The following is a 26,609-nucleotide window of genomic DNA, read 5'->3' on the forward strand; positions in this document are numbered from 1 at the left end:
CAAGCCTTGCTAAACAAAGGGGTATCTTAAGTCAGAGCACAGTTTTAAATTAGGTGCACAGAAATCAGGAGGGGTTGGGGATTTAGCTCAGTGGTAGAGCGCTTGCCTACCAAGCACAAGGTTCTGTCCTCAGCTCTGAAAAAAAAAAAAAGGAAAAAATAGAAATCAGGCCAGAAATGTGGACATTGTGCTTAGGGAGCGGGACATGCATGTGACCAAAGGAAAGCTGTTTCTAAGGACATTCAAAGGGGAATGATAAAACATCATACATTACTGTGAAAGTCAAATAACAAAGCCACAGACTGCCAGACTCTTTCTTCCCTTTGGCTCATATAATTCAGCCTTGGACCACTTCAGCCCAGCCCCTGCCTACCCGGTGTTCCCTTCAAGCATCAAGTACACTCTGTCACACAACCTCCCACGTAGTCATTTTACGCTATCTAATCAAGTGTCACTGGCATGCATATTTGTATGTCCATACTAGGTAACGTTACTCTGCTATTCTGAATGAAATCTCTATCCCTAACCCAGAATGGGACCTCTCTTCGCAGAGACACTGCTGTACTAGCCTGCTTCCTGCCCACGGGCAAGCACATGCTATTCAGCTATAGACACTACCGAAATCCAATTCCCAAATAAAGGGTTACTTTCTAAAGAATCATTTGTCATGCTCACCCAGTGAAAATTACTAATTTCCTATACTTTAAGGGTCTAAAGTGAACTCTTCCTTTTAGTAAAAGACAATGAAGGTACTGAGAAATTTACTCTGAGTGTACGTGCCTCCGCAAACACTGAGAAATGCAATCAAGTCAGAAAACGTTTACCAGTAAGGGTGTGTCCCAAGTCCTGGGTAGCTGTGTCTGACTAAACAGAAGCAGTTACTTGCTGTTTGTGTAGCTGGAGACATAACCCTGAAACATTTAGTTCTTAGAGTCTGCAGGAGAAGAACCGTGACATCCATTTCACTGGCAACCATTGCTTGTTGGGTTTGCCCCACTGGCAGACACTGATCCTGTAACAACTTTCAGGTTTTTTATCTTTTAATTTTTTATTCTTTAATCATTTTTTACTATCCAGTTGTGATCCCTGCCTGGTCTGCCCTCCGACTGTTCTCCATCGCATTCCTCCTCCCCTGTCTCCAAGATGTCCCCACTCCCCACCACCCCCACCCCACCAGACTTCCCCATTCCCTGGGCCTGAAGTCTTTCAAGGGTTAGGGCTTCTTCTCTCACTGAGGCCAGACCCAGAAGTTCTCTACTGTATGTGTGTCGGGAGCCTCATATCAGCTGGTGTATGCTGCTTGGTTGGTGGTCCAATGTGTGAGAGATCTTAGGGGTCCAAATTAGTTGAGACTGTTATCTTCCTATGGGGTCCACCTCCTCCTCCAACTTTCAGTTCTTAAAGGAGACATTTTCTGTCATTTAAAAATTTTTAAGGAGCACGGCTATGTAAACTTCCTTACAGAAAAATAACAAAAATTACTTAAACTATTAGATATACACAAAATTTCTAATATTAACGAGTCAAAGAAAAAGATTGATAAGAGCAATAATATTTACTGTTTTTTAAAAAAAGACAAATAATATTAAAACTCAAAACTCTCATATGTAAACAAAAAAGTAACTTAGGTTAGAGAAAATTAGAATGTATATCCAAAACATGTTTGGGTGCAATACCCCATGATACAGTACAATGTTTGGATCCATTCCCATTCAGGAGTGATGTGAACTGTGCACTTCAGAATGGCAGTGCTGAGCACAGAACGGTTATGGAATCTGAAGCAGAGGGACCAGCCTCTGCTCTTGCACCTATTGCGCCTTGTTTAAAGTCACAGTGTGTATCTGCCTCTGCTAACAGGCAGCCCAGAGCTCCATCGCCCTGGATTCGGCAGGTTATGCTGGTCAGGATTTTTACAGTTTCTGTGCTAGGATGTGCCAGAATCCCAAAATTAACCTAACTTACATTCCACCTCTAACTCTTGGCCTCCTCGCCTTTCTCTTCTGTCTACGTGGCATCACTCGCTATCTTACCTTTAAATACTGCGGAGACAATGATGCACGTTAGGCGGTAATTTCTGACAAAGTTGCAGTTTATTTACCAAAAACACAACAAAACAAAAACATTTTCTTTAGAAATCTGGATCAAGTACTGTCAAAGTAGCAGTCCTTCCTTTAGAAGAATGGCTTCAATTTAGAGGGTTTAATGTGTATATTAACACAATTCAAAGTTCCAACACAGACTAAGTTATAATTCATACAGAGAAAAAATCTCAGTTCTTGGAAGAAAGACCAAAGTATAGCTTCATTGCTATAAAACGTCATTAGTTCAGTGTCTTCTTTCTTCATTTTGCTAATTGTATCCAATTCACTTTTATAAGCTTTATAAGACAGATTGGTTAACTGTTCTCAGTCTCAGTTTTATTTTAAAATGTAATTGTTTTTTTGCCAGTTAAATTAATTTAAAGATGTGCACAATATGTTCGTGCTATTTAAGGCAGGTGCCAAGCACATTTTGAAAGGTAATAAACTTACCAACTAGAATGTTCTCCCAAAGGGGGGAAAATGGAAGAAAAGTAAAAGCTCAGGACAGTTTAAGACAGATGTTTAAATAGCACTCTCCTTTTAGATGGTTTAAAAATAACTTGGCAGCTGCACTGCCTATGGTCCTAACATAACTGTCTACAAAGGACAAGCAACAGATACAGAATTAACGATATACCTTTAATATTTTTACAAGTCTCTTTACGTTGAGGCCTAACGGCATTTAACATGAAGTCTGATTTCAGTGTAAAACAACTTAGAACCCAACCCAACACTAAGCAGTGACACCGTCGTCTCCCTATGCCATGCACAAAAGAACTCAGCTTGCACACCCCTCAGACCAGGGTGCTTCTACCTAAGAGCCAAACTGCTCCCATTGTTTTTTGCATCATTGGCACTCTTTGGCAAAGGATTCAAAATAGCCATGGGTCAGGAAATAACTGTTCACTCATGGTCTTCATTTTTGCAAAATGAATGTGTTTTGTAAAAGGAATCTACACCGGATTCACTTTAGACCCAAGTGAGAACAGTATGTATGGCTTTTGATCTAATCTACCCCTAAAGCTTTGAGTTGACGTTCAATCTCTTCATCAGAAATTGTAGCCTTGGAAGTGGAGGCAGACGGTAAGCTTCTTGCAGCCGATGGAGCTTTGGCCATCTACATTACAGACAAAAATGGGAGAAAAGTTAGCAAGCATGTGGATGCGAGAGAGGATGCACTCTCTTCTGACACACACAGCCATGCAGATAGCAGAAGGAACCAAGCAAACAACCGACAAAAGTGGCCGCTGCTGTTTTCATTATGAGAAGAAGCTATTCTTACCTTTCCAGAGATTTCAATTCCAATTTCATCAAGAACTTGATTCACGATGTCCTGGCTTTCTTCTTCATCATCAGAGCCATCAAAGATGTCATCCAGGGTGTCATTGACTTGTATTGAAAAGAAAGTAAGCAAAGTAATTATTTTCAAATGAGGTACAAGTTGGATTTATAATTCTGGAATATAATCAAATTATACATACATACATACATATATATATATATATATATATATATATATGTATATATATGAAGCAAATATAGGTGAAACAACAAACTACAAAACTCAGGTTTCACCTATCAGTGATTTATATTGATAAACACACTTCTGAGCCAGAGCGTGTGGCACAATGCCATTTTAAACACACAATCCTAGAAGAAAACAAACCTTGCTGAAACTGAGATTACTCTGCACTGGGCCCTGAATTCAAGAGTCAGCATCAGAATATAGGAAGGAAGGAAGGAAGGAAGGAAGGAAGGAAGGAAGGAAGGAAGGAAGGAAGGAAGGAAGGAAGGAAGGAAATGATTTATAAAACTAGATCTTGAATAAACGAAAAGCATGTGGCAGTTACAGTTAGAGGATTATAGATTTTAAATATGACTCTACAAAATAGTATCCACTGAGCTATTAAATGTAATAAAGAAAAAATGTGCTCAAACTGTCTGTTATTATCTAGGTAATACCTACTTTTCTACCCGTTTATCATATTTGCATTATTTCTTATGCTAACATTCAAGATATAGATAGAATATTTTAATAAAATGTATGACTAAATAGATCACACGAATAATACTGAATTTAACCCTGCAAGCTTACTAACGGTATTATCATCTTTCTTTCCTTTCTGGGGAAAGGCCAGAGTATAAAAATTTTAGAACTTTAACATTCCTTGTAATATAAAATCATAAGCAACTTCATGAGGCATCTTATCTAATCTCTGAAATTGCACGGAAGGCAGGCCAGACGTGTCCGTGCCCTCAGTACCCATCAGCTTTTGCTTACACTCATTTGCTTTCTGTAGCCTTGCCATCGATAACAGAGCTGGAGATTGGTGTAAGAATGAAAATTTGCCTTCTAGTAAGAAGTAAATTTATAAAGGGCTAAAAGGTTATGACAACGTAAAATATCAAAGAATATAAAAATACACATTCAGCCATAAATAAAATCCAAACTAAGATCTCAATACTTGTATCTAGCATTGAGCAGCTTTGAGAGCAAGTCATGTTATTTATCATACTGGCCTAACACATTTTTACTAAAAACTTGTTTTACTTTTTTGTTTGTTTGTTTGTTTGGTTGGTTACTCTGTGGTCAGCAAGAATCCGCTGCAAGAACTTGTTAAGATGCTCTACAAGTAAGCTCCCAGAGCATTCACTCAGCAGTGAGCAGCCAGAATGGTAAGGACAGCCAGACAGGTGAGCAGCCAGGCAGGTCTGCGAGGGTCTAAAGGAAGAAGTACTGCAGAGGAGGTGAGGAGGGGGAGAGATGAGCACCTCAGAAGCACAATCAGAAAACGGGACAAGGACATAACACTTCTGACAGGCCATGTTCCAAAGCATGACAAGTTTGAGTAACATGGTACAGAAAGCTTTTGGGAGTAACTAACTTATATCTGATCTGACTTAAGGTCCAGTCCACAAGATAGATCTATACTCAAAACTGCTGGGATGACCAAAAACCTGAGAAAAGATGTCCCAGGAATTGAGAATAAAACCAGACTGCTGTTCTAGTAAATGGATATAGTAATAAAATAACTCCAAGTGACATAGTGCGATACTCCGAAGAGCTTTGCTCAGGCATCATCAGAGACAGATGGGAACAAATACAGAAACCCACAGACAGACAAGAAGTGGAGAGTGAGGGAACTTGGAGCACTAAGACTTAAAGGGGATGTTGCTATCAAATCCCTCCCCCGCCTCAGGGCTCAGGAAACCCTGCAGAAGGGGAGGTGGAGAGAGTGTAAGAGTCAGAGGGGTGGAGGACAGGGAAACAAGGCCTCTGAGTCAGCAGGATCTTCACACCTGTGAGACCGCAGAGGCAAGGACAGCATGCACAAGGCCTCACTGTCTGTACTATACAGGATCCCAGAGTTAAAAGGAGCAGGAGGCAAAGGCACCTGTACCTTAACCAGAAGCAAACTCCACTTGCAAAAGAAAATTTAGTTTTTTCCAAGAGAGTCTCTCTCACTGGAGAAACAAACTACTCATAAGGACAGGCTGCATGCCCAGCAGTGGAGCCAACATAAAGGAAACTCAAGGGCATCTTTGGAGGCTCCTTGTCTCATAATGTCAGGTCAGGGCTCTTGTTACTTTTTTAAAAGTCATCTTTTACACACATACACACACACACACACACACACACACACACACACACACTACTATTTTTTATTTTTTACCCTATAGGTCCTTTGTCTATATCCTATGGTTTCCAGTTGTGTGTTTTGGGGATTCCTGAGAATGCAAACAAGTGGTCTCTGCTTCATTTGTTTTCTCCTGGGCTCTTTTCCTTCTGTTTCTTTTGTCCTACTCTGATGTGTTAGTCTTTGTTTTATATTATATAGTATTAGATTATGCTACATAGTATATTACATTACATTATATTTTCCCTTAGAAGCACTTTTATTTTCTAGTGAGACAGAAAGGGATGGATCTGGATGGGAGAGGAGATGGGAGGAACTAGCAGCAGTTGACTGAGAGGATATATATATATACATACATATACATACATATATATGTATATGTATGTATATACATATACAGGATATTTTTTAGGAAACAAAACTAAATTTACTTTTAAGAAAAGAAAAAGTATGTTTATTTACACTGACTTTATACATAATGACAATATTGTTAATGTACACTCTATAAGGTGATTTTTTAACTTGTATTATGTCAGATAGAAAAAGTAGCCAAATATAAATGACACCAACTATGATACATGTTAGCTGCCTGATTAAATGAGGACTTATTGATTAAAGATTAACAGAAATTTAAGTTTAATTCTTCGAGCCTGATATTAAGTGAACTGTAACTGGAAATCATCTCAGCATATTAGATAATGACCATTATATAGATAACAATTCTCTTGCTCTTGGAAAAATTTTCTGGTAATGTTTCAAAGATCCCTTTTGTGTTTTTCTATGGTAAGAAATAGAAGTAAATAACTGTTCTAACTATCATTGATGACACTCATGGTATATACCACCAAGATAACACCCTCACATGGAGTGTGTGACCATTAGCCCATGTAGTAGCCCAGTGAGTTTAAAGGTAGTCTTCGCTAGACTAGATGCTACACTGAAATGGTAGCAGCTGAGCTGAGCTAAACTGGCTGAGGCCCATAGAGGGCAAACAGCCGGAAAATAATACCATGAAGCAGAATGCTGACACAGAAACGTTTCAGTATTGACAGCATATGCTGAAGGGCCACTCATTTATTACCGGTGAAAGAAATATTGGGGTCATTTTTCTGGGAACGTGTTTGCAGCCTCACAGATATTAAGAATCAACAATGTAAAACAGACTCAGATTTTGTTTTTCCAAAACAGGGCTTCTCTGTGTGGCCCTGGCTGTCCTGGAACTTGCTTTGTAGAAGAAGTCCTTAAACTCAGAGATCCACCTGCCTATGCCTCTGAGTGCTGGGAATAAAAGTGTGCCTCACCAATGCCCAGCAAACACACCCAGTTTTAAAGAGAGATTGTCAAATAAGTTGACAATCTGAAACTAACCCTATTGATGAAAGCACGAAGTTTAATAAAGGTGTACTGATAACAGGTGATATACTAAAACTGTTTTTTCTTCTGTTGCTGGAAAGCAAACCAGGGCCTCCGGAGTGTTAAGCAGTCACTGCAACTGAGACACGTCCTCAGGTGGACACGTAAACGATTTTTAATGAAAGTGTATGTCTACGTTATACTGCCATGACTTTGAAGATGGAGAAAGACTTCCCGACTGCGTGTGCACTCACTTTCACAAGCCCAGGAAGCCACAGGACACTCATGCACAACAGCGTCAGTGACAATGGCTGGGCCGAGGCCACTGCCTTTGAGCTACTGTTTCTCTACCACAGTTATGTTTAGAAACTAAAGCTCAATGCTATTTTGTGACATAAGAGCATAAGCAGGAGCCCCATTGCCTCTCCTCTGACAGGAAGCACACTGAGACTCTCAAACCAGTGTTTTATACTATCCTGTAAAATTAAAAACTGTTGAGGCCATTGGGTAATGAAATTATGGTACATGGTTCCCCCTCCCGCATCCCTGCCAGAACCACCCAGGTCCATCCAACTCCACTTCATCTTTCTCTTTGAAAAGAAAAAGAAAACAAAAACAGAAACAGAAACAAAAACAGGTCAATAAAAAAAAGAAAATGGAACACAACAAACTAATCAATAGAGGGTGAGAGGATAAAAGAACAAGGAAAAAGCTTGAGAATCACAGAATCACACACAGAGAGAGACACACACAGACACACACACACATGCAGAGACACACACAGACACACATATACAAACTCAAAACACATAAAAACACAAGCTGCTTATTATAAATAAGCAAGATTAACAACAATAACAACAAACCAAAACAAGCCCAGACAATGCGTTATGAAACAAACCCCTTGGCTCTTAGCGCTGAGTTTGTTTTGAATTTCTTCTGCAGTCAAGCTTATGGCCTGTCCTTAGTGTAGTTTGTAAGGCAGAAGACTCCGTTGGAGAAAACTCTTTTCCCCGGCAGGCAGATATCAGCTACAGACATCTTCTTGGCTGGTCATGAGAGAGCTTGTCTACTTCCCTGCTCAGTAGTGGGACCCCATCTGGCTTGGACCTGGGTGAGCCCTGTGCATGCTGCCGTTGGCTCTGTGTGTTATCGGCAGAACATACTTTATATGTTCCCTGCGGTTAAAACACTGACAGAATTGTGAGTCTTGACATGAATGTAGTTCTCACTGGTGTCACTTCTGTCTTCACGGTCTGTGCGCCTGTTGCCGGAACATGGAACTGCTAGGACCCAAACCTGGTTAAATTCAAAGAGGTGAACACTATACATTTCTTAAACTTACTCATTTCTTCAGTCATTTCCATTTTCATGTTTTCCTTCTGGAAATTCTGCATTGTCTGTAGTGTCTTCTGTGGGTCCATTTTCTTGTTGACTGCTTGCATTGTCTTTTAGAAATGAAAAGAACCATGTTAGCAACCCAATGATGAAAGCTGTTCTATAGAGTAAATCTGAAGGTAGCACGTCAAATACAGTTTCCACCGACCTAGTGTTAATCCCAATCCAAAACCTTATCTCTGGGACCTAACAACTGCAATCTGTTTAGCAAGACAGCCTCATTCCCCACTACAGCTCTACTGGCAGGTTGACTTTTATCTCTTTAAATGTGTATACTGACCCTGAGATAGAACTGTTACATATGCTAGTCCCTTATGAGTGTTCCTCTCTGTTCTAAGCAACTTGAATATACTGAAATTAAAGTTAAATGACATTTAAACACAAGAATTTAATGTGTTGGTTCCTTCCTTTTCCCTCCTACTAAACAGGAAAACAGAGTCACAGAAGGCGCAATAACTTGCACAAAGTCACACCTATTCTGTGAAATGTTATTTGAGTGTAAGCAAAGTTTTAGAGTTCTGTATACACTACATCTCCTATGAGCTGCCTCTCAAAGAGACTCTTAAAAATCCATGCAGGTTAAGTCCTGGCTTAGCCATTTCAGCTGAACTACTTGCGTATATAAAGAAATACTTGCTGACCAAATAATACATTCCTAAGACACTTAATTAAGACTTCCAATTCAGATACACATACATGGCAAAAGCGCATTAGATTTCATTTCTGAGCCTAGTATTTACAGAAAACAGCAAAGTCATTGTTTGCCTAAGCACTTGTGCAAAGTTAATAGTCTACATATGTGAGCTTCATATGACCTTGTTCCCACATTAGTCAGATATTTAGCTCTGTCTGTCTGTAAGACTACAGAGGAGACCAAAATACTTGCTTTTGAGTACTTTCATCAATAACTGAAATGCTCAGTCCATGAAACACTAACAGTTAAAGCATTGATTGTATACATGCACACGCGTGCACACACAGTATGTGTATGTATGTATGTATATACATATAATTATATATACATACACACATTACACTATATATATATATATATATATATATATATATATATATAGTGTGGGGTGTGTGTATATACATATAATTATACACTTACACATACACATACACACATATAAATATAAGTTCTTCAGTTCCTAAAATGCAAAAGTTTCGTGTGGTTCTCAACATCATTTACAAGTGAATCAAGAGAAAATTGTTATTCAAAAGTAGTCAGAAATAATAGAAAAAAGAAACCACCAACTTTTCTGACAATTTATTGAAAAGCAAACAAACAACTGAAAACACGATTCTATGTCAATAGAATCTTTGAAGCTACATGTGAGCTTGGGAAAACTGGGAATGTCCTTTTAACATCCCAATCACTAAGCTAGAAGCAATTACTTGGATTGTCTAAAATCACTTTATTTATAGCTAAGATTTTTATACCACAAATGTACCAGAAAGTGCATTAAAATCTGGTTTGAATATTAATATTAACAAATCCTCGAAAAACAGACACCAAATCTCCCAGTTACCTTTGCAGTGGTAGACATGGCCCCGGCCATCTTCATCTGGGAATTCATCACTTTCGTTTGTGTGGACATAGAGGTGACTTTGGAGCTTACGGCAAACGTTCTTGTCTTCTGTTTCCGTAGATGGACAAGCTGTTTAGCTAAAACCCTGCAAGCGTCTTTATTACCAATCTTGGCCATCTTCTTAATTTCTAGCTCCTAAGAAGAGGAAGAGATAAGGAAATAAAATCAAGGGGCAGTCATCAGAGAGTATCTGGAAACATATATCTAGTAGCCACAACATCCCTGGGAAGAAGGATAACTCCTCCTGATCACACAGGAGGCCCTGGTACCCTCATCCTAGAAAAGAAAGTCTACAAAACAGTACATGTGTATAGTCCAGAGGAAAATATGAAATGAAAATTTAAAAATAGGTAAGAAACACAGTACGACAAAGACAATAAGGACTGAGGTAGCAAGGTTAGTAATGCAGAGAGCTGCACTGAAACATTCCACGTTACACCCCGATTAAAAGGAAACTGTTGGAACATATAAGAGCAAACATGCCGGGCATGGTGGTGCACGCCTTTAATCCCAGCACTCGGGAGGCAGAGGCAGGTGGATTTCTGAGTTCGAGGCCAGCCTGGTCTACAACGTGAGTTCCAGGACAGTCAGAGCTATACAGAGAAACCCTGTCTTGAAAAACCAAAACCAAAACAAAACAACCAAACCAAAACAAACAAACAAACAAACAAAGAGCAAACGTAACTATACGCTATTTCAAAAAAACAAACTTAAACACAAGAGAAAGATGTAAAGAGTAGAAAATACATTCTATGTTGACCAACTATATCTGGAACGGCTACACTAATACCAGAGCAAATAAAATGTCAGAACAAGGGCTACTGACTGAAGTAAAGAGGATCATCTCATAACACAGGTACTAAAGCTAAGCTGTCAGGTAACTCCTAAGTTTGTACATATGAGCTTCCATGTGTTTCAAAATATGTTAATCACAGCTGCCAACACTGAAGGGAGAAACACTCAAACAAGCACACTTGCTTTCTCTCATCCATAGTGATGTGGCAAGATCCCAGGATGCCTGATGCTGCAAAGCTGTACTATGTTTAATTTTTTCTATATATGCATAACTACGATAAACGTTTGCCTCCCTTTAAAGAGAGGAATGCATAGCTTTCCTCTGTTACATTGAAATTCTCAGCAGCATCTTTTGAACAGTGCCATTGTTAAAGTAAAAGGTGCTTTAACTGTCTGCAAGCGCTGCAGCAGCTGATCTGAGAACCAGTGATCAGTGGGTAGACAATGTCTATAGTGTAGAACACTGGACAAAGAAAGAGCGGATTCATGTTGTGGGTGGGATAGCAGTGGGAAATATGAGATTTCATTAATAACTGAACAGGGTGTAACCTGTACGTTATTGGGGAGTGGAGAGAAGACATGAAGTTGAGGCAGAGTCAGTCTAGAATGAATTGGTGGAAGGAATGTGGGATGAATACAATCAAACCATACAGTATGAAATTCTTAATTCATAAAAATATATTATAAAAAGGTTGTAAGACAAGAAATGAAGACATAAAGCCTTCCTTATTGGTGATGGTATGGTCCACTGATATAGAAATCTCATGGCATGTACAAAAGGCTACAAGAATAAATGAGCTGAGAATTCAAGAAACACATAAAAAATGGCACATCTATATATATACCAGTCAAAAACAATCAGAAGTTTATTTTTTCTTAAAATGATAGCACCCAAGGAAATACAAGGCCTATATACCTGCAAGTACAAAAAAATGAAAATTAAAAAATAAATAATTTCAGAGATCTAAAATAGTAGAGATGTATAAAAACACTCATGGACAGTAAGACTTATTGTAAAAGTGTTTATTCTTCCAAATAATTCACACATTTAATGTAATGCCAATCAAAATCTAGTCTTTTCTGTAGAAGTGACAGGACTGTTCTCATGTTTCCAGTGGAATTGTGAAGCACTTAAAATACCCTAAAGCCGCTGTTCTCAACCGGGGTAGTGACCCCCTTTGGCAAACTTCTAGCTCTAAAAATATTTACATTACAATTCCTAACAATAACAAAATTACAGTTATGAAGTAGCAATGAAAATAATGTTATGGTTGGGAGTAACCACATATGAGAAACTGTATGAAAAGGGTTCAGCATTAGGAAGGTTGAGAACCACTGCCTACAGGATTCTGAGAAAAAGGATATGCCTAGGTGAATGAGGAAGTCTCTCGCACTTTACACCTCGCTATGAAACCACAGTAAGTAGCTTGAGAACAGTCGATCAGTACAGCAGAGTTCAGGAAGAGCCCACTCTTGAAATCTGACTTGCTACAGAGAAGGTAAGGAAAGGTGCTATAGAGGTTACCGATCGCCACGTGCAGGAAGTATACCCTTCTATCTAGCACCACAGAGAAACCAGGCTTCACCCTGTCTCAAAAACAAAACAAAACAAAACAAAACAAAACAAAAAAGAAACCAGGCTCTCCCAGCTCCAAACACAGGAAAAACAAAAACAAAAACAAAAAACCAAAAACCAAAACAAACAAACAATGCAGTTGTTACTTTTTTAAGTGCTCTAAAAGAAATCATAAGAGGAAATGATACTGAATTTTTCTAGACCAAGATTTCGTAATACATTAAGAGTGTTATCCACAGATGAAAATTGTAATTATTTTCATCATACTAAATAACTTTTCTGTATCAAGAGACATTTTAAAAATGGAAGACAAGGTCAAGATCCTGAAGAGTGCATCTGGAAAGTATGCTCTGGAGATATTTGTACCCAAGCACACACAGCTATTAAAATAATCAAAGCACTGGTGAGGTAGGAGAGATGGCTCAGAGGCAGATGCTTGCGCTTAGCTCCCAGCACCCTCTTGGTTTCCAGGACCCCTGTGTGCAAGGAGAATCACAACTGCTTGGAACTCCACCTACAAAGTAATCTCACCCTTCTATGGCCCCGATGCAGGTGGCAGGCTGTAGCTGCTTCCCTAAGGTACAGAAGCTCAGCAGCAGTAATGACTAGGGAGACACACTTTAAGGTCACAGCTCCTAACCCAGTACAGAATGGTTCAAATTAAGACCTGCACTCCAGCTTTTGCAACAGCTGCAATTCTCATCCTGCCAGTGCAAAGAAAAAAAAAAATTACAGACACTTTGCAAACTGTTTAACACTTTCTTAAATATGTATCTCACTTCTAGTAATTAATCAGAAGAAATGAAAATATACAAAACTTGATTTGAATATATATAGTAACTTTACTTAATGGAAACTCTGGAAGCACCCATTTGTGTACTTGGGTAGTAAATAGATAAATTAGGAAACATATGTACGCATCATATATGCAGCAGGAATGATTAACCTCAAAATAACGGTGCTGAAAGAAACCAGAAAGGAGTGTGTTTGTGATTTCATCTTTATACAAGCTTGGAAACACACACTAACCTAGGGACCTTAGTATTGTTCTCACCGAAAGAAGAGAGACAGGGATAGACAGAGGGTATTCACTGGGGAATGACAGCCCTGTTTATTAGTGACCTAGAGTAACAGTTTCAGGGAATATACTTACATCCAAGTGGCAATGGTATACTCTAAATATATAGAATGTATTGCTTGCCTCTTATTGCTCACTAAAGCTGCTCTATGATCAGGGATAACATCCATTCAAAAATACAGCATAAAGGAAATTTTAAGATGAACCATATTCATCTAATTAAAAATTAACTGTCATGGAACAATCATCTTTAAAAACCACCTAGGAGTATTATTTACTACTCTCTTTTGTTTTACATGACTGTTTTTCATTTTAATGTCAAAAACGTGGATCTGTTTTAAGAAATATTTATTCCGAGACTATTTATAAGTTTTACAAAATTACAGGATGATTTGATTCTATATCAACAGAAACAGAATTTTGATAAAAGTCAATAACAAATAACACAATAACAAAGGGAAGATTCCGCAAAGGTTTGAATGCTGTTTCTTAAGTAAATCACTTACCTCTCGTAATTGCTTTCTTGAGTTAGCTAATTATTCAACACTAATTACTGACGTATCATCTAGTTTTGCTGAACCTCGCCGTTCCACTCACCAGCTGTTTCTCCTGTTTCTCTAAGGCTGCTCGGTCCCTGATGATGGCCCTCTGGGTGCCACGCAGCTCTCGATTCTGCTCCTTTATGACATCTACGAGGAACACAAAAGGACCTTGAAATTATGGCGGTAAGACTTTCCTTGGTACCACTTAAAATACTGGACTAAGAATGTAACACAAAAGGAAACTATGATTTAGTAGGCGTTAATTTTTCTTTCAATTTAATATACTACAAACTAATCAAATATTAAAACTTCTATTATAACTATAGGTTATATGAAGAATAGAGAGATTTGTACAAATATGCAGTGCTTTTGAAATTTGCCCACTATAAATTTCACACAGATAAAAATGTATCTTGAAGAATTATTATACAGTTCCATGTGGTAAGGTAATCACCTCCCCAGACCCCGCACACAAGGGCACCCTTTTCACCTCTCCACATCAGCACTATACGGATGTCAGAAAGAAACACACATTAGATAGTTTATTGATTCTGTTTTTATAGTTAAGTCTCATCAGTCCAAAACAACAGATTTTTCCAATGATGCAGATGCAGATTTTAGCAACAACTTACAGAATGGGAGACTTATAAATTCTTAAAAAGAATATTCTCAAGATATACATATACATATGTGTGTGTGTGTGTGTGTGTGTGTTGTGTGACAGAGGACTGATATCTGGAATACATTAGAAACTCTAAAATCTCAATAGCAAATAAACAAATAAATTCAAACTGAACAAGAGACTTAAATAGATATTTCTTGAAACCGTATACACAGGTGATCAATAAGTAATCAAAAAGAATTCTTAACTAGTGTTAGTTCTAAGGGTGATAAACATAGGGCAGAAGCAGTCTGTCACATGAGGAGAACTGTTAAGGAAAAGGCGAGTGCCAGCAAGGATGTAGGGACAGGAACCCTTACACACTGCTGAGGAAATGTGAATCTGAACAGACATTACGAAAACCAGTTGACATTCCAAAATCCTTAAAACTTTAGCTATCAAATGATTTAACAGTTCATTTCTAATTATGTATCCAAAGTGAAATCAGCATGAGAGAGACATTCACGTTTTTAATGCAACACTATTCATACTAGCCAAGAAATGGAAGTAACTTAAGTATGTATCGCCTAATGATGTAGAAAGAACGTGGGCATGTAATCCTAATGGAATACTATTTACCTGAGTAAAATCCTGTCATTTGTGACAACGTGGACAGAGCTGGAGTTGGAGCTCAAGATTATTAAGTAGAATAGGATGGGTACAGAAAGAAAAGTCCTGCAGGACTGCACTGGAATGAAGATTCTAGGAGAAGTTTCACAGAGGCTGAGCTAGTGTGGTGCTTTCCAAAGGCTGCGGAGTCTACAAAGGTTGAAATGTTTTCCTCTATGGTTTGAGTGGAAAAGTCCCCTGAAGGCTCATGTGTTTGAAGAGGTATATCCAGCTAGTGGCACTATTTTAGGAGGTTGTGTAATCTATGAGGTGAAGTCTGGCTAGAACAGTGGTTTTCAACCTAGGGTTGATACCCCTTTGGGGAACACACATTTGATATCCTGCATATCAGATATTTATATTATGATTCATTACAGTAGCGGAATTATAGTTAGGAAGCAGCAACAAAACAATTTTCTGGCTGGGGGTCACCACAACTTGAGCAACTGCACTAAAGGGTCATAGCATTAGGAAGGCTGAGAAGAAGAATGCATGGGAGTCTTTCAGGTTACTGTTCAGCCCAGCTCTGGTATGGCCTCAGTACTTCCTAACTATCAAAGGCATGTGGCCAGCCACTCCACACCCATGCTACTACAGCACCAAGGCATTCCTTCCACCATCCCTTTCCTGCTACACAAACAATGAGCAAAGAAAATCCTTCCTAAGCTGCTTCTTTCAGGTATTTGGTGTTTTAATGATAGAGGTTCAAAGTTAAATTAGATGTGAGCAAGAAGTTCCATTGGACCACTATATACTGCCAATAACAGTGATGTGTAGGGATGGTTTGTATGCACTATGTGAAGATGTGTCTGTGTCCTTCCTTGCCTGCCTTATATACCACTGATTGGTTAAAATAAAAAGCCTATGGCCTACTAGCAAAAGCAGAATAGAAGGTGGGACTTCCCAGGGCAGGGAGACCTTTCATTCCTACCCTGTCCCTAGAACCTAGGATCCTATCAGCCGGGAACACTCTCCCATGCTGTGCTGCCAGGAGGGGAGAGTACCCAGAGCAGCCGTAGAAACTCTATGCCCTATTATTCTACCTCAGAGTGTTCTCATGTCCCTTTCCCCATGTGATCAAGTTCACAATAAAATAATCACAGTAAACAAGGAAGGCCCCTTCTTGAGTTCTGAGATCTGTCCTAGTACCAGGATTGAAGGACAAGCTGTAGAACATCTGGTCAGATAGAAGACCTGGGGCATCTGAACCCAGCTACTGTGGAAGTCTCTGGGTGAGTCTATATCATGTGTATGTTCTAAGGCTGGATAATTAGTATCTACACTAAAATACTGAGTTAAACACTCAGTTTCTGTCTAAGAATGAGAGCTCAGGCTAGACAAGGTCATCTTAGATGAGGGAAAAAAACATATTATAATGAACCAAACAGTTTAATACAAGATAATTCAATTTTACTTTAATTTTATGTAACTATGCATACAATAGCTGACACTGTATATCATAAAAGGAAAAAATAAAGAAAATTAACTACTGCATATTCTACAGCCTCACAGTTGTTAATAGATCTATTAATATTTAAACAGTTCTAAGCTATAAACTCAGGGCATCTAATGTTACATACTAAAACATAATCATAACACTTTAAAACATATTATGGTAAGTAGGGAAAGACAGTAAAATGTCTTTTCATAGGAGGCAACAGGAGCAGTCTATAAAACAAACAAATTACCCCACCATTGTCCTTAAGCAATTCTACATGAAACTCACATTTAATGGCTCAGTCTTTTGGATAATTCAGAATAAATAACATGAAAGGTTGAGATACTTTTAATGTTTTAAAGGTCAACTTTATTTTTCACTTGACTTACTTCTTAGTAGATCTGATTTCATTCTAACATCCAAGGTCTTTAAGAGGAGAGAATCCCGACCATAAGATAAATATCCTGAGACGTGTCAAGCTTAATTTCAGGGGTAGAAGATGAGGAAGAAAAAGATGGGGTAGGTGAAGCAGCAACGATAGGGACAATTGCTTCCCATCTGTGTATGTGTGTTTATGTTTATGTGTATGTGTGTGTGTGTGTCTGTGTCTGTGTTTGTGTGCGCGCACATACACACACGCACACATGCACGTGCTTGCTTTCTCAGGAGCCATACACCTTGCCTTTTTTTTTTTTTTTTTTTTTTGGTTTTTCGAGACAGGGTTTCTCTGTGTAGCTCTGGCTGTCCTGGAACTCACTTTGTAGACCAGGCTGGCCTCTAACTCAGAAATCCGCCTGCCTCTGCCTCTCGAGTGCTGGGATTAAAGGCGTGCGCCACCACGCCCGGCTTCACCTTGCCTTTTGATCAGGTTTCTCCCAGAAAAAAACTAAACAGGTAGGAATCTATCTGCCTGACATGCTCCTCTCCAGCGCTGTCTTTCCAAGTGCTGTTACCATGTCTGGCTTTTAGGTGGGTCCTGGGGGGATTGGCATGCTTGTAAGACACCCACTTTACTCCCCTGCTCTGTGTGTTAAAACATGACATCCTATCATTAACCTCTAGGTAGCATGTGTCCTGCTTGTGGCTCCAACCTCTCCAAAGGTAACAATGACTTCTTACAAAATGTCCTATCCCTGAACTTTCCCCAAGTCAACGCTATGCAGCGTAGGACCCATGGAAACAGCCACGCTTTCCTTCCTTAGATTTTCACTTTAGCCCTGTGAACAGTGTCCAAATGCTATCCAGCTCTGCAAGAGGAAGTTGCAGTATCCTGTCTCGGGATGTAGTCCTTTGTAAAAAGCTAATACTTATAAATTAAGCTCAATGACCCTTTGATTTCAGAGGTTCCGCAGGCTTAGGCAGTTCAAGCACATATAGTTGTACGCTGATATGTATGCATTGCCACAATACCATCACACTGTCTTATATCTAGGAGTGATCTTATGGCATACCAATATCATGAGAAGATTTTCAAGCATATTTAACTTACTACCTAAAATAAAAATCTATTGGTTGTGAGGAAGGATACAATGTAACATTAGTAAAATCTAAGCTATAAATATCTTTGTACAGGGAAACCATGGATCTTTGAGATAATGAGCCATCCCTTAACTTGGGATACATAATAGTGGCTTGGACCCACTCCTTGGATGAAATCTTATTGCCCTCCCTCACCCTTTGGCTAGGTTACCCCTCTTCTCTCTGTTTCTTACAAGCACTTTACCCCTAATCTTTTTTTGGCATTCTCATTTCTAAAGAAAACCACTTATATGGTTATAATATATAAAATTATCGCTCTTCAGAGCTCTGCAGAACCCAGCATGTAATAACTTTCAAAAAATAAGGGACCATAACTCCTCCTTATGCTCTAGCCATGTGCATCAGCTAAGTTTTAAACACAAGAAAAGCCGTATGTCTATTTAAACAAAATACTAGAAATCAAAGTTGCTGGTACTATTTCTGCTTACTCAAAGAGCAAAAAAGTAGATCCTCACTCTTGTTGAAGAACCCACTCATCAGCTGCCTCCCTCCTGATTGTTGTTCACCTGTAATGCCCCTTTTAAATACTTTTCAATTACTTCCATTCCTCAAGATTAAAATTTGATAACTATTGGCTTTCCATCGACCTCCTCTGGGCCAACTGAAATAACCTGATTTCTTCACAACTTTCACCTTCTGAGAATTGTCTTTTGAATGTAAGCATCTATCCAGATAGTCCAGTAGAATGCTATTTTGAACCTTTGTCAAGACAATGCTTCTTGCTGACATGAACAGACAATGTTTCCTTCCCATATACTGCTTGCTTCTTAGACAATAGGGTGTGTCCTGGAGGACTTAACAACCACCCCTTCAGCCATTCTGGAAGACTGCTGTGATATACTTCTCAATGGTTGGCATTTGCAAGCTGAAAATTTCCAAAATTTGTGTGACACAGCATGCCACCTAGCCCTCTCCCTAGCCTATGTCTGCCATGACCCTTAACAATCACCCAGGTCAGTTCCATGTTGGGTATTAAATGACTATCTTAAACTTGTCAGGATCTTCTCCTCATGGAATACTGGTATTATCACCTGGGTGTAAGAGCAGAGCCTTCAGTTTTGAGACTTTAAAAGATATAAGCTAAAAAGGTCTTTTTGCCCTCTTAGGATCCAATTCTTAGTTGAGTTTACATGTTTAGAAAGAAAAGTCTAAAAGGTATAAACTTAAAATAGAGTCTTATACTATACTTTTCTACAGAGATTTGAAGCCAAGTCCTAACTTGACTTATAGCTCACTTGCAGTATGCTGATCATCTGCATGTAATTTGCACATTTGAGGATAAAGCCAAAAAGTGATAATAAACTATAAATAGAATTACATTACTTCATTTCCAATAGAGTTTGAGGTGTCTTTTGGGAGGGAGGGGCAGCCAGGTCTGTTTCAGGCCTCGGAGCAGCTCAGGATTACAGTCAGAAGAGATGTAGCGTATCAAGGCTCTGCCTGGTCCCTAGGCCATGCTGCTCTATCATACAGCATGGGGCCTTCAGTCTGAAAACAGAGTTTCATACTTTTAAATGCATTTCTTTGGGAGAAATCATTTTATTTCAGTAATTTTACTGCTTACTAGTTAGCCTAATTAGCTCTCACATGAGCTGAGACCAACCTTAAACTATCTAGGCTGGAAAGCCAGCTCAGCGGTTAAGGGGCCTTCTTGTTCTTGTAGAGGATGTGGGTTTCATTCCTAGCACTACAACTGTTTATAGCTGTAGTCCCAGGGAATCCAACGCCCTCTTCTGACCTCTGTGAGCACCAAGCACGTATATGGTATAGAGACTACATGGAGGTAAAACACTCACACATATAAATAATAAACTCTTTCCTCTATTCTGTTTTATTGAAAGACACTACGTTAGCCTTTCCCTGTAAAGAACAGCAGCCAGCATCAGTGATAAGAGTGGGCAGCATGGCAGTGGTACCAGAACTGTCCAACCCCAGTAATATCTGTGAATAGAAAAAAAAACAAAACAACAAAACAACAATGACAAAACAACCCTGAACATAGAGTTCATAAGGCAAAACAGTGGAAATGGCCCCAGATATACAGCTATTCAGATAAACAGCCTTCTGGAGTCAATGAGAGGAAGAAACCTTGAGAAAGTGGTATAAAAATTGAAAGCAAAGAAAAAGAAGCGTCAAAGTCACTCCATTGAAGGGCCTGAAAACCACACTGAATCAGGCAGGAGGGAGCAGGAGTGAGGAAGAACCAGAATTTCATGTGTGATCAAATCAAGCTGACTTCTCAGGCTACAGAAACAATAGAAAACAACAGCCTGGGGACTCTTGAGTCTACTCACTTACACTCTAATACAGTACAGCAAAATCGAAAATGACAATCACATTCGGGACAGGAGACGATGATGTCAAAAGCTCACTCTAGCCGCAGAAGATAAGTAACAGGTAAATTTGCAGGGCTGATAAAGTGGGAGACTGGGGATGAAGATGATCCACACACACTACAGGCATGCATACCAATATCATAATAAACCCTATTGTTATTCATAAATTAATATACAAAAAAACCCCACAAAAACCCAGGACTAGGTTCAAGAGAAAGCCTGGGGAGGGAGCTGTAGAATACTACAGACACAATGGACGGAAGAGAGCGCTCCATGACAGCACAGGGAGCACACTGTTACTCCATTCCCAGAGGTGTCAAAAGTCATCAAAGCCTGACAAGTTCACGCAGGCAGAGTCTTACAATCTTAGCCTCCTGAAAAGCTGAGGAAAGCTTCCTGGACAGGCATACACCAGCAATGTAGTCTCACTTGCTCTTGTCATAAAGTGGGCAGGATGGGGAAGTATGGGGGAAGACAATTTTCTTAGAGTTATCTGCTCTAAAAACGCAGAGAGCTTCTGTTCAGGAGGGTAGGAAACATCAAAGGGCGGTACTTGATGATGTCAATCCAAAACCAGCCAAGAAAAATGGTATGACAAGCATAGTGTGCCCTCGAATCCCACATTCAATTCGTTGTTTTCCTTTGGTATGTCAATGTGAGATCTACAATATTCAGGATAATAATCCCCAGGGGGACACTCAGCATTTTATACAAGATTTCAATACTGTAAATTCCATCCATAATACTATCGTCTCTTCTTCTCGGGACTGGGAGAAGACACTTTTTCGGAAAGGGATTCAGTTGCTGTAGATGGTGCTCTGTTTCTTAAGGGTTCATAAATGTAGGATTACAACAACCTTTTTGACATACTTATTCCAATTTAGTCAACAATCTACCAGCTCCACATCACTGACTTAACTCAAGAAGACTCTGAGATGCGCCAAAACTGCGGCGCGGCAGAAGCAGGCGTGACTCAGAAGATCTTACTGTGGGGTGCCTGGAATTCATTGAAAAATTATACTCTGAGGAGCAGCAGAGTCGGGTTTGAGCTGCCATAAAACAATCACACAATCCACTTTGCAGATAAAGGACGGAAAGGGCCGAGAAGGGGCAAGAAATCAAAGCAGAAAGTTGATTGTTGAAGTGCAGGACAAGAGGGGGTCAGAATTAGAACAGGGAGCTGCAGGCACACAGGAACTCTTCTAATACTTACAGGGCAACAGGGGAAGATCTGACAATTAGTGACTTAGTAATCATGTGAAGGGAGGAGGTGAACTAAGCAGCAATCACACAGGAAGGGAGAGCCGGGGAAGGAAGGAGTGGACTTTAAGGGAGAATTAAGTTCCCTTTGGGATCTCTGATTTTGCTGCTATGAAAAACTATATGCAGTCAGCAAGTTAGTGGATACACTGGTCTTAAAGAAAAACAGAGAAACAACATCTAGGTATAATAGCATGCAAATTCTAACAGTAAAAACTAGGTGGTGTAGAGAGGTGCATGTAGACCCATGACAGACCCAGATTATCCTAACGATTGAGGGATAGCTTTAAATAAGCAAACACCAGACACAAAAATCCAGTCCAGAGGAAAGCTAGGAGGGCTGGAGCTGAAAGGATTGCTCCACAGTTGAGGATCCACGTTCAGTTCCCAGCATCCGTGTTGCACAGTGCCTATAACTCCAGCTCCAGAGGATTCAATGCCCTCTTGTGGTCTCTGCAGGTACCTCCAAACATGTAGCCAGCATACACACACACACACACACACACACACACACACAAACACACACAATTATACATACATATATATGCAATAACAAGCCCCAGGAACTGAGAGAAATGCATAAAAATACATGTATGTATGTGTGTATGTGTATATATATATATATATATATATATATATATATATACATATATACATATATATATATATATACGTATATATATAATTCTTTCCATTATGGAAACTAAACTTCCACTACTAATTCAAAGAGAACAATCAGGCTTATAGGTAAATGTGAAAAACAAAAGGACAATTTCGCCAAATTAACAAGATGACCAAAATAAACTGTGTATCCCATGTGACTGACCTGTAAGAAGACCATAGCCATGACTATACTTAAGGAATGAGCTCTTACTTCTGCTACACAGTACATTTCTGAGTCCCTTACTCAGGCCTCTGCACTCAGTTTCCAGGTCAATCCAAAGGTGACAATAGCGGTGCGCCATCTCAGGATTTATGAGCACTGACTACGCACAGCATACACAATTGCTAGCTCAGTACTGGTTTACAGGAAGACCTAAAATTTCTCTTTATTGGAAACTGGTTAAAAATTACAGAGTTTAAGCAACTTGAGCAGTTACCTATCTTAGCCAGGCATGGTGACAAGTACCTATCATTTCCCTCCTGGGGAAGCTGAGGTTGTGGGGTCAGGTGGACAAGCCTGGCTACACTATCAGACCCTTCTCAAGCAACCAAACTAAACCAGAGTAAACCAAACCAAGCCAAACCACACCAGAATGCTCCTGTTTTCCCAGGTCTGGGGTGGAAGACACTGCCTCCTTCACTTATTAACTCGATTCCTAGCTCCACCCCTGTCCCCAGCACTTCACTTGCTCCAACCCAGTTATGATAAATCCTAATGGAATGCTGGATGAACAGGTTCATATTTCTCTTCAATAAATAGGTCACTATTTGCCACACAGAAGGAAATAACCCACAAATAATAAAAAGGATATGTACATAGAATACAACTCAGAAAGGGGATATCAAGTGCTCAGTTGTACTTTCCAATGGGAAGGCATCCTTCTCATCCCTGGCTCTGAGATACGTCTCTCATTAATTTCTGTAACAAAGTATACACTGAAGAGACCTGTTCATCTTTGTGTCAAAATGAATTAAACATAACTCTGAGTAGCAATGTACTGTAATGTTGTCTCCCTTTTTAATTTACGTGTGCAGTAGTCTTTGATGATATAGTGTATAATTCTTCCAGCCAATCCAGAGAAAAAAAAGATTGAATGCTTCCCCAGATCCATAAGCAGTTACCCACTTCCCTTATATATCAGAATTTTATTACTGCTAGAACAGATAAAAAGTCAGCACACAGTAAAAGATCTTATGATCAATAACATGCCCCAGGAACTGAGAGAAATGCATAAAAATACATTAAATTTCATTACGTGCCAGCTCATTATGAGAGGAGTGCTGTCACCTTTTATACAAAACAAGAGCCATTCCCTTTAACAAGGAGAACAAACATCAGTAAAGCCCTAAAGTAATCCACAATTAAGGCACCAGTAAATGATCTGAACTAATAATGTGATAATTGAAGAAAATGTCAAGTCTGCAAATCGGTAGTTGGAGTAAGTTTACCTGGGGTCCAAATTTACATTCAGAAATGTCACACACAAGATGTTTAATTTAGTGGTATAGTACCTAGCAAAAGTCCTTAAGACTTTTTTTTTTCCCCTAGACAATTCTGTTCAGAAGGAAAAAAAAATCTTATTATTGTCCTAATAATAAGCCAATAAGCCAAGTGCAAATGAGTGTGCAGTCCTACACTTCCCTGAACATCCTCATTGTCTTTTCTTCTCTCCCCTAAACTTCAAGGATAAGTCACTGGGTGGCTAAAAATACCAGAAAGCACAAAGCCAAGGTCTGTCTTAACAGACATTATGCAATTAAAACTAGAGTATTTGGATTTTACTGTTAAAAAATGCTTTCAAATTGTGGCAACAGGGTGAAAAAGAAGCCCACTTTTTCTGTGCTCAGTAAATTCTCATTATCATTATATAAAATTATAGTGAATATATATATATATATACATTAAAGATTATTACAATATAAAACTTAGGCAACAAGGAGATGACTATTTCCTACCCCAAGAGGGAGTAGAATACAGTATCACAATACTAGTACAGAAATACATACACACACACACACACACACACAATCCAAACTATCATGGTAATGATTAAACAATAGTCTCAGGAAATTCCAGAAAACACCCACTTCAGGTAACTGTATTATACCACATAGCAAGTTAGTAGCTAATTCCAGACACTGAAAATGGTGCTTCTCAATTAGTAAAAAGTCAACATAGTGAAAAAAGCAAAAAACAAACAAACAAACAAACAAACAAAAAAACAAAAACAAATTTAAAAAGTCACTCAGAAGAAGCAAAACTACAGTATGCTGTTTTACAAATTAGGGATAAAATGGCATCCTGTGTGGAAATGAAAGGCCATGTAGCAGGGTAGAGATGGTGTCTTTGTTATCCTCCCCCCCAAATCTGGCACTGGAACAGTGAACACAAAGAAATGAAGGAGTTACCCCAACTCAGGGCTGAGCTCTGGGTTTGTACCAATCACAGTCTAGCTGCCACTGCTCCTTGTGTGGCTGGGTTAGACCCTTACAAAGGAGTGATTATTTGGCTGAAGCAACAGCAACCTAGGCTTGACATGCAATGAAAAGCGATTTTTAGATTACTTGGTGTGAATTTAATACCTGGGACAGCTGTGCATAATATACACACTACAGCACAGCCTGTGAATGCCACCAAACTTGTACAATCCAATACATCCAGTTTTTCCCTCATCACAAGATGGCACTAAGCCACCTGAAACAATGTGTTTTTAAAAACGCGAACTTCTATGAAAATTACACCACCCTCACTTTCATCGGCAGAAGATAACCATAAAGGAAAAATCTGCACTATGCAAAAACTATACCCGGACCCTTCCCTTGGACTTAGGTGTTTCTGCTGGAGTCTTTCTTATGTGTAACGCTGAGGTGTTTGTAAAAATACAGCCAGCCTGGCCCCAAGTTCATTTCTTAAGTGGACCTGCTGTGACCTCCTGCCTTGTCCCCTAGTAATCGCACATCCCTTTCGGATGTCAGGAAGTGCGGCGTCTTCACGGAAGGAGCAGCCAACGAGCAGGAAAAAACCACCATGAAATTCATCAACTCGCCAAGTCTAATGACACCCGAGAGCCAGCACTGTCTGTCTCCCTAGAAAGCTCAGAAATCCTCTCCGGAGTGGGGCGGGCGAGGGTGGAGGGAGAAAAACAAGGGTGGGGTGAGGGCAGTCAGGAGGGCGAGCCGGCCAGGTAAGCCAGTGGAGCCGGAGTCACGCAGCCATGGTCACCTGTGGGGCCTCCGACCCGGGCCCACCTCGGGGGACAGCACCCGATCCAAGGCCGGAGCTCCCCAGAGACTCCGGGCGGGTGAGCCTGGCCTCGAACTCACCGTCCACGGTCTTCTTCTTGAAGAGGGACGCCATGGTGAGCGGCCGCGCCCGGGCGGCCCAGCTCGGCCCGGTTCGGTCCGGCCCGGTTCTGGGGACAGGACCGGTAGAAGCACAGATCCCGGAGAAGCCTGGCAGCGGCGGGAGGAGGAGGGCAGGGTCTCCAAGCTCGACCTGCGGCGGGCGTGGCTCCGCGAGGCTCTGGAGAACGCGTCCTGGGTGCTCAGGTGACCGGGAACTAAGACACTTTTTTGGAGAAGTCACTTCTAGGCGGCGCCTGCGCAGTCTACGAGCACGCCTGCGCACTGCGCCTCTGAAGCCGCAGCTGTGCCCTCACTTCAAAGGCTGCCCGCTCTTCCCTGCTTTCCGATGCGACCGGTCAGGACCTAGGTTGGCACGGCTTGCGGCGCGTGAGTCTGCACGATGCTCGCTTGGTTTCTGTGCTGACCTCGGGCACGAGTGAAACCTGATCCACGCCTTCCTTGTTGTCCCAGGTTGTTGGAATTAGGGATCCTGGGGGCGTGTGGGGGACTGCGGACCTGAGACTGACTGAAGTCAGTAGGACTCCCAAGCGATCAATGCAAAGGCATTAGGGGATGCCCTGCTAGGCTTGTCCCAGGTGATCTTCCCAGACTGCCCTGATGCTACCTGACTCCTGGCTGCCTCTGGCGGGACCCATCTTCACCTATCACCGGGTTTTCTGGTGCTTCCACCAGCCTGCATCT

General features: G+C 40.2%; 1 protein-coding gene across 1 annotated transcript; it reads right to left on the bottom strand.

Annotated features, from left to right (window-relative positions):
* Nucleotides 1-2,071: 2,071 nt before the first annotated feature.
* On the bottom strand, nucleotides 2,072-26,166 carry Chmp2b (charged multivesicular body protein 2B). The gene is made up of 6 exons (XM_021184807.2): nucleotides 25,887-26,166; nucleotides 14,112-14,203; nucleotides 10,006-10,200; nucleotides 8,418-8,520; nucleotides 3,364-3,470; nucleotides 2,072-3,198 (listed from the first exon to the last, which is right to left on the bottom strand). The coding sequence occupies exons 1-6, from the start codon at nucleotides 25,918-25,920 to the stop codon at nucleotides 3,088-3,090; spliced, it is 642 nt and encodes a 213-aa protein (XP_021040466.1). The 5' UTR covers nucleotides 25,921-26,166; the 3' UTR covers nucleotides 2,072-3,087.
* Between the last annotated feature and the right edge of the window lie 443 nt (nucleotides 26,167-26,609).

Source organism: Mus caroli, chromosome 16 (assembly GCF_900094665.2).
Source record: "Mus caroli chromosome 16, CAROLI_EIJ_v1.1, whole genome shotgun sequence".
NCBI classification, from domain to species: domain Eukaryota; kingdom Metazoa; phylum Chordata; class Mammalia; order Rodentia; family Muridae; genus Mus; species Mus caroli.

Excerpts from the sequence above, each read along its gene's own strand:
- Chmp2b (XM_021184807.2), bottom strand. The coding sequence starts at position 25,920 with ATGGCGTCCCTCTTCAAGAAGAAGACCGTGGACG. Across the intron at positions 8,521-10,005 it reads CCATGTCTACCACTGCAAAG|ACAATGCAAGCAGTCAACAA; the intron begins GTAACTGGGAGA and ends CATTTCTAAAAG. Across the intron at positions 3,199-3,363 it reads GAATTGAAATCTCTGGAAAG|ATGGCCAAAGCTCCATCGGC; the intron begins GTAAGAATAGCT and ends TCTGTAATGTAG.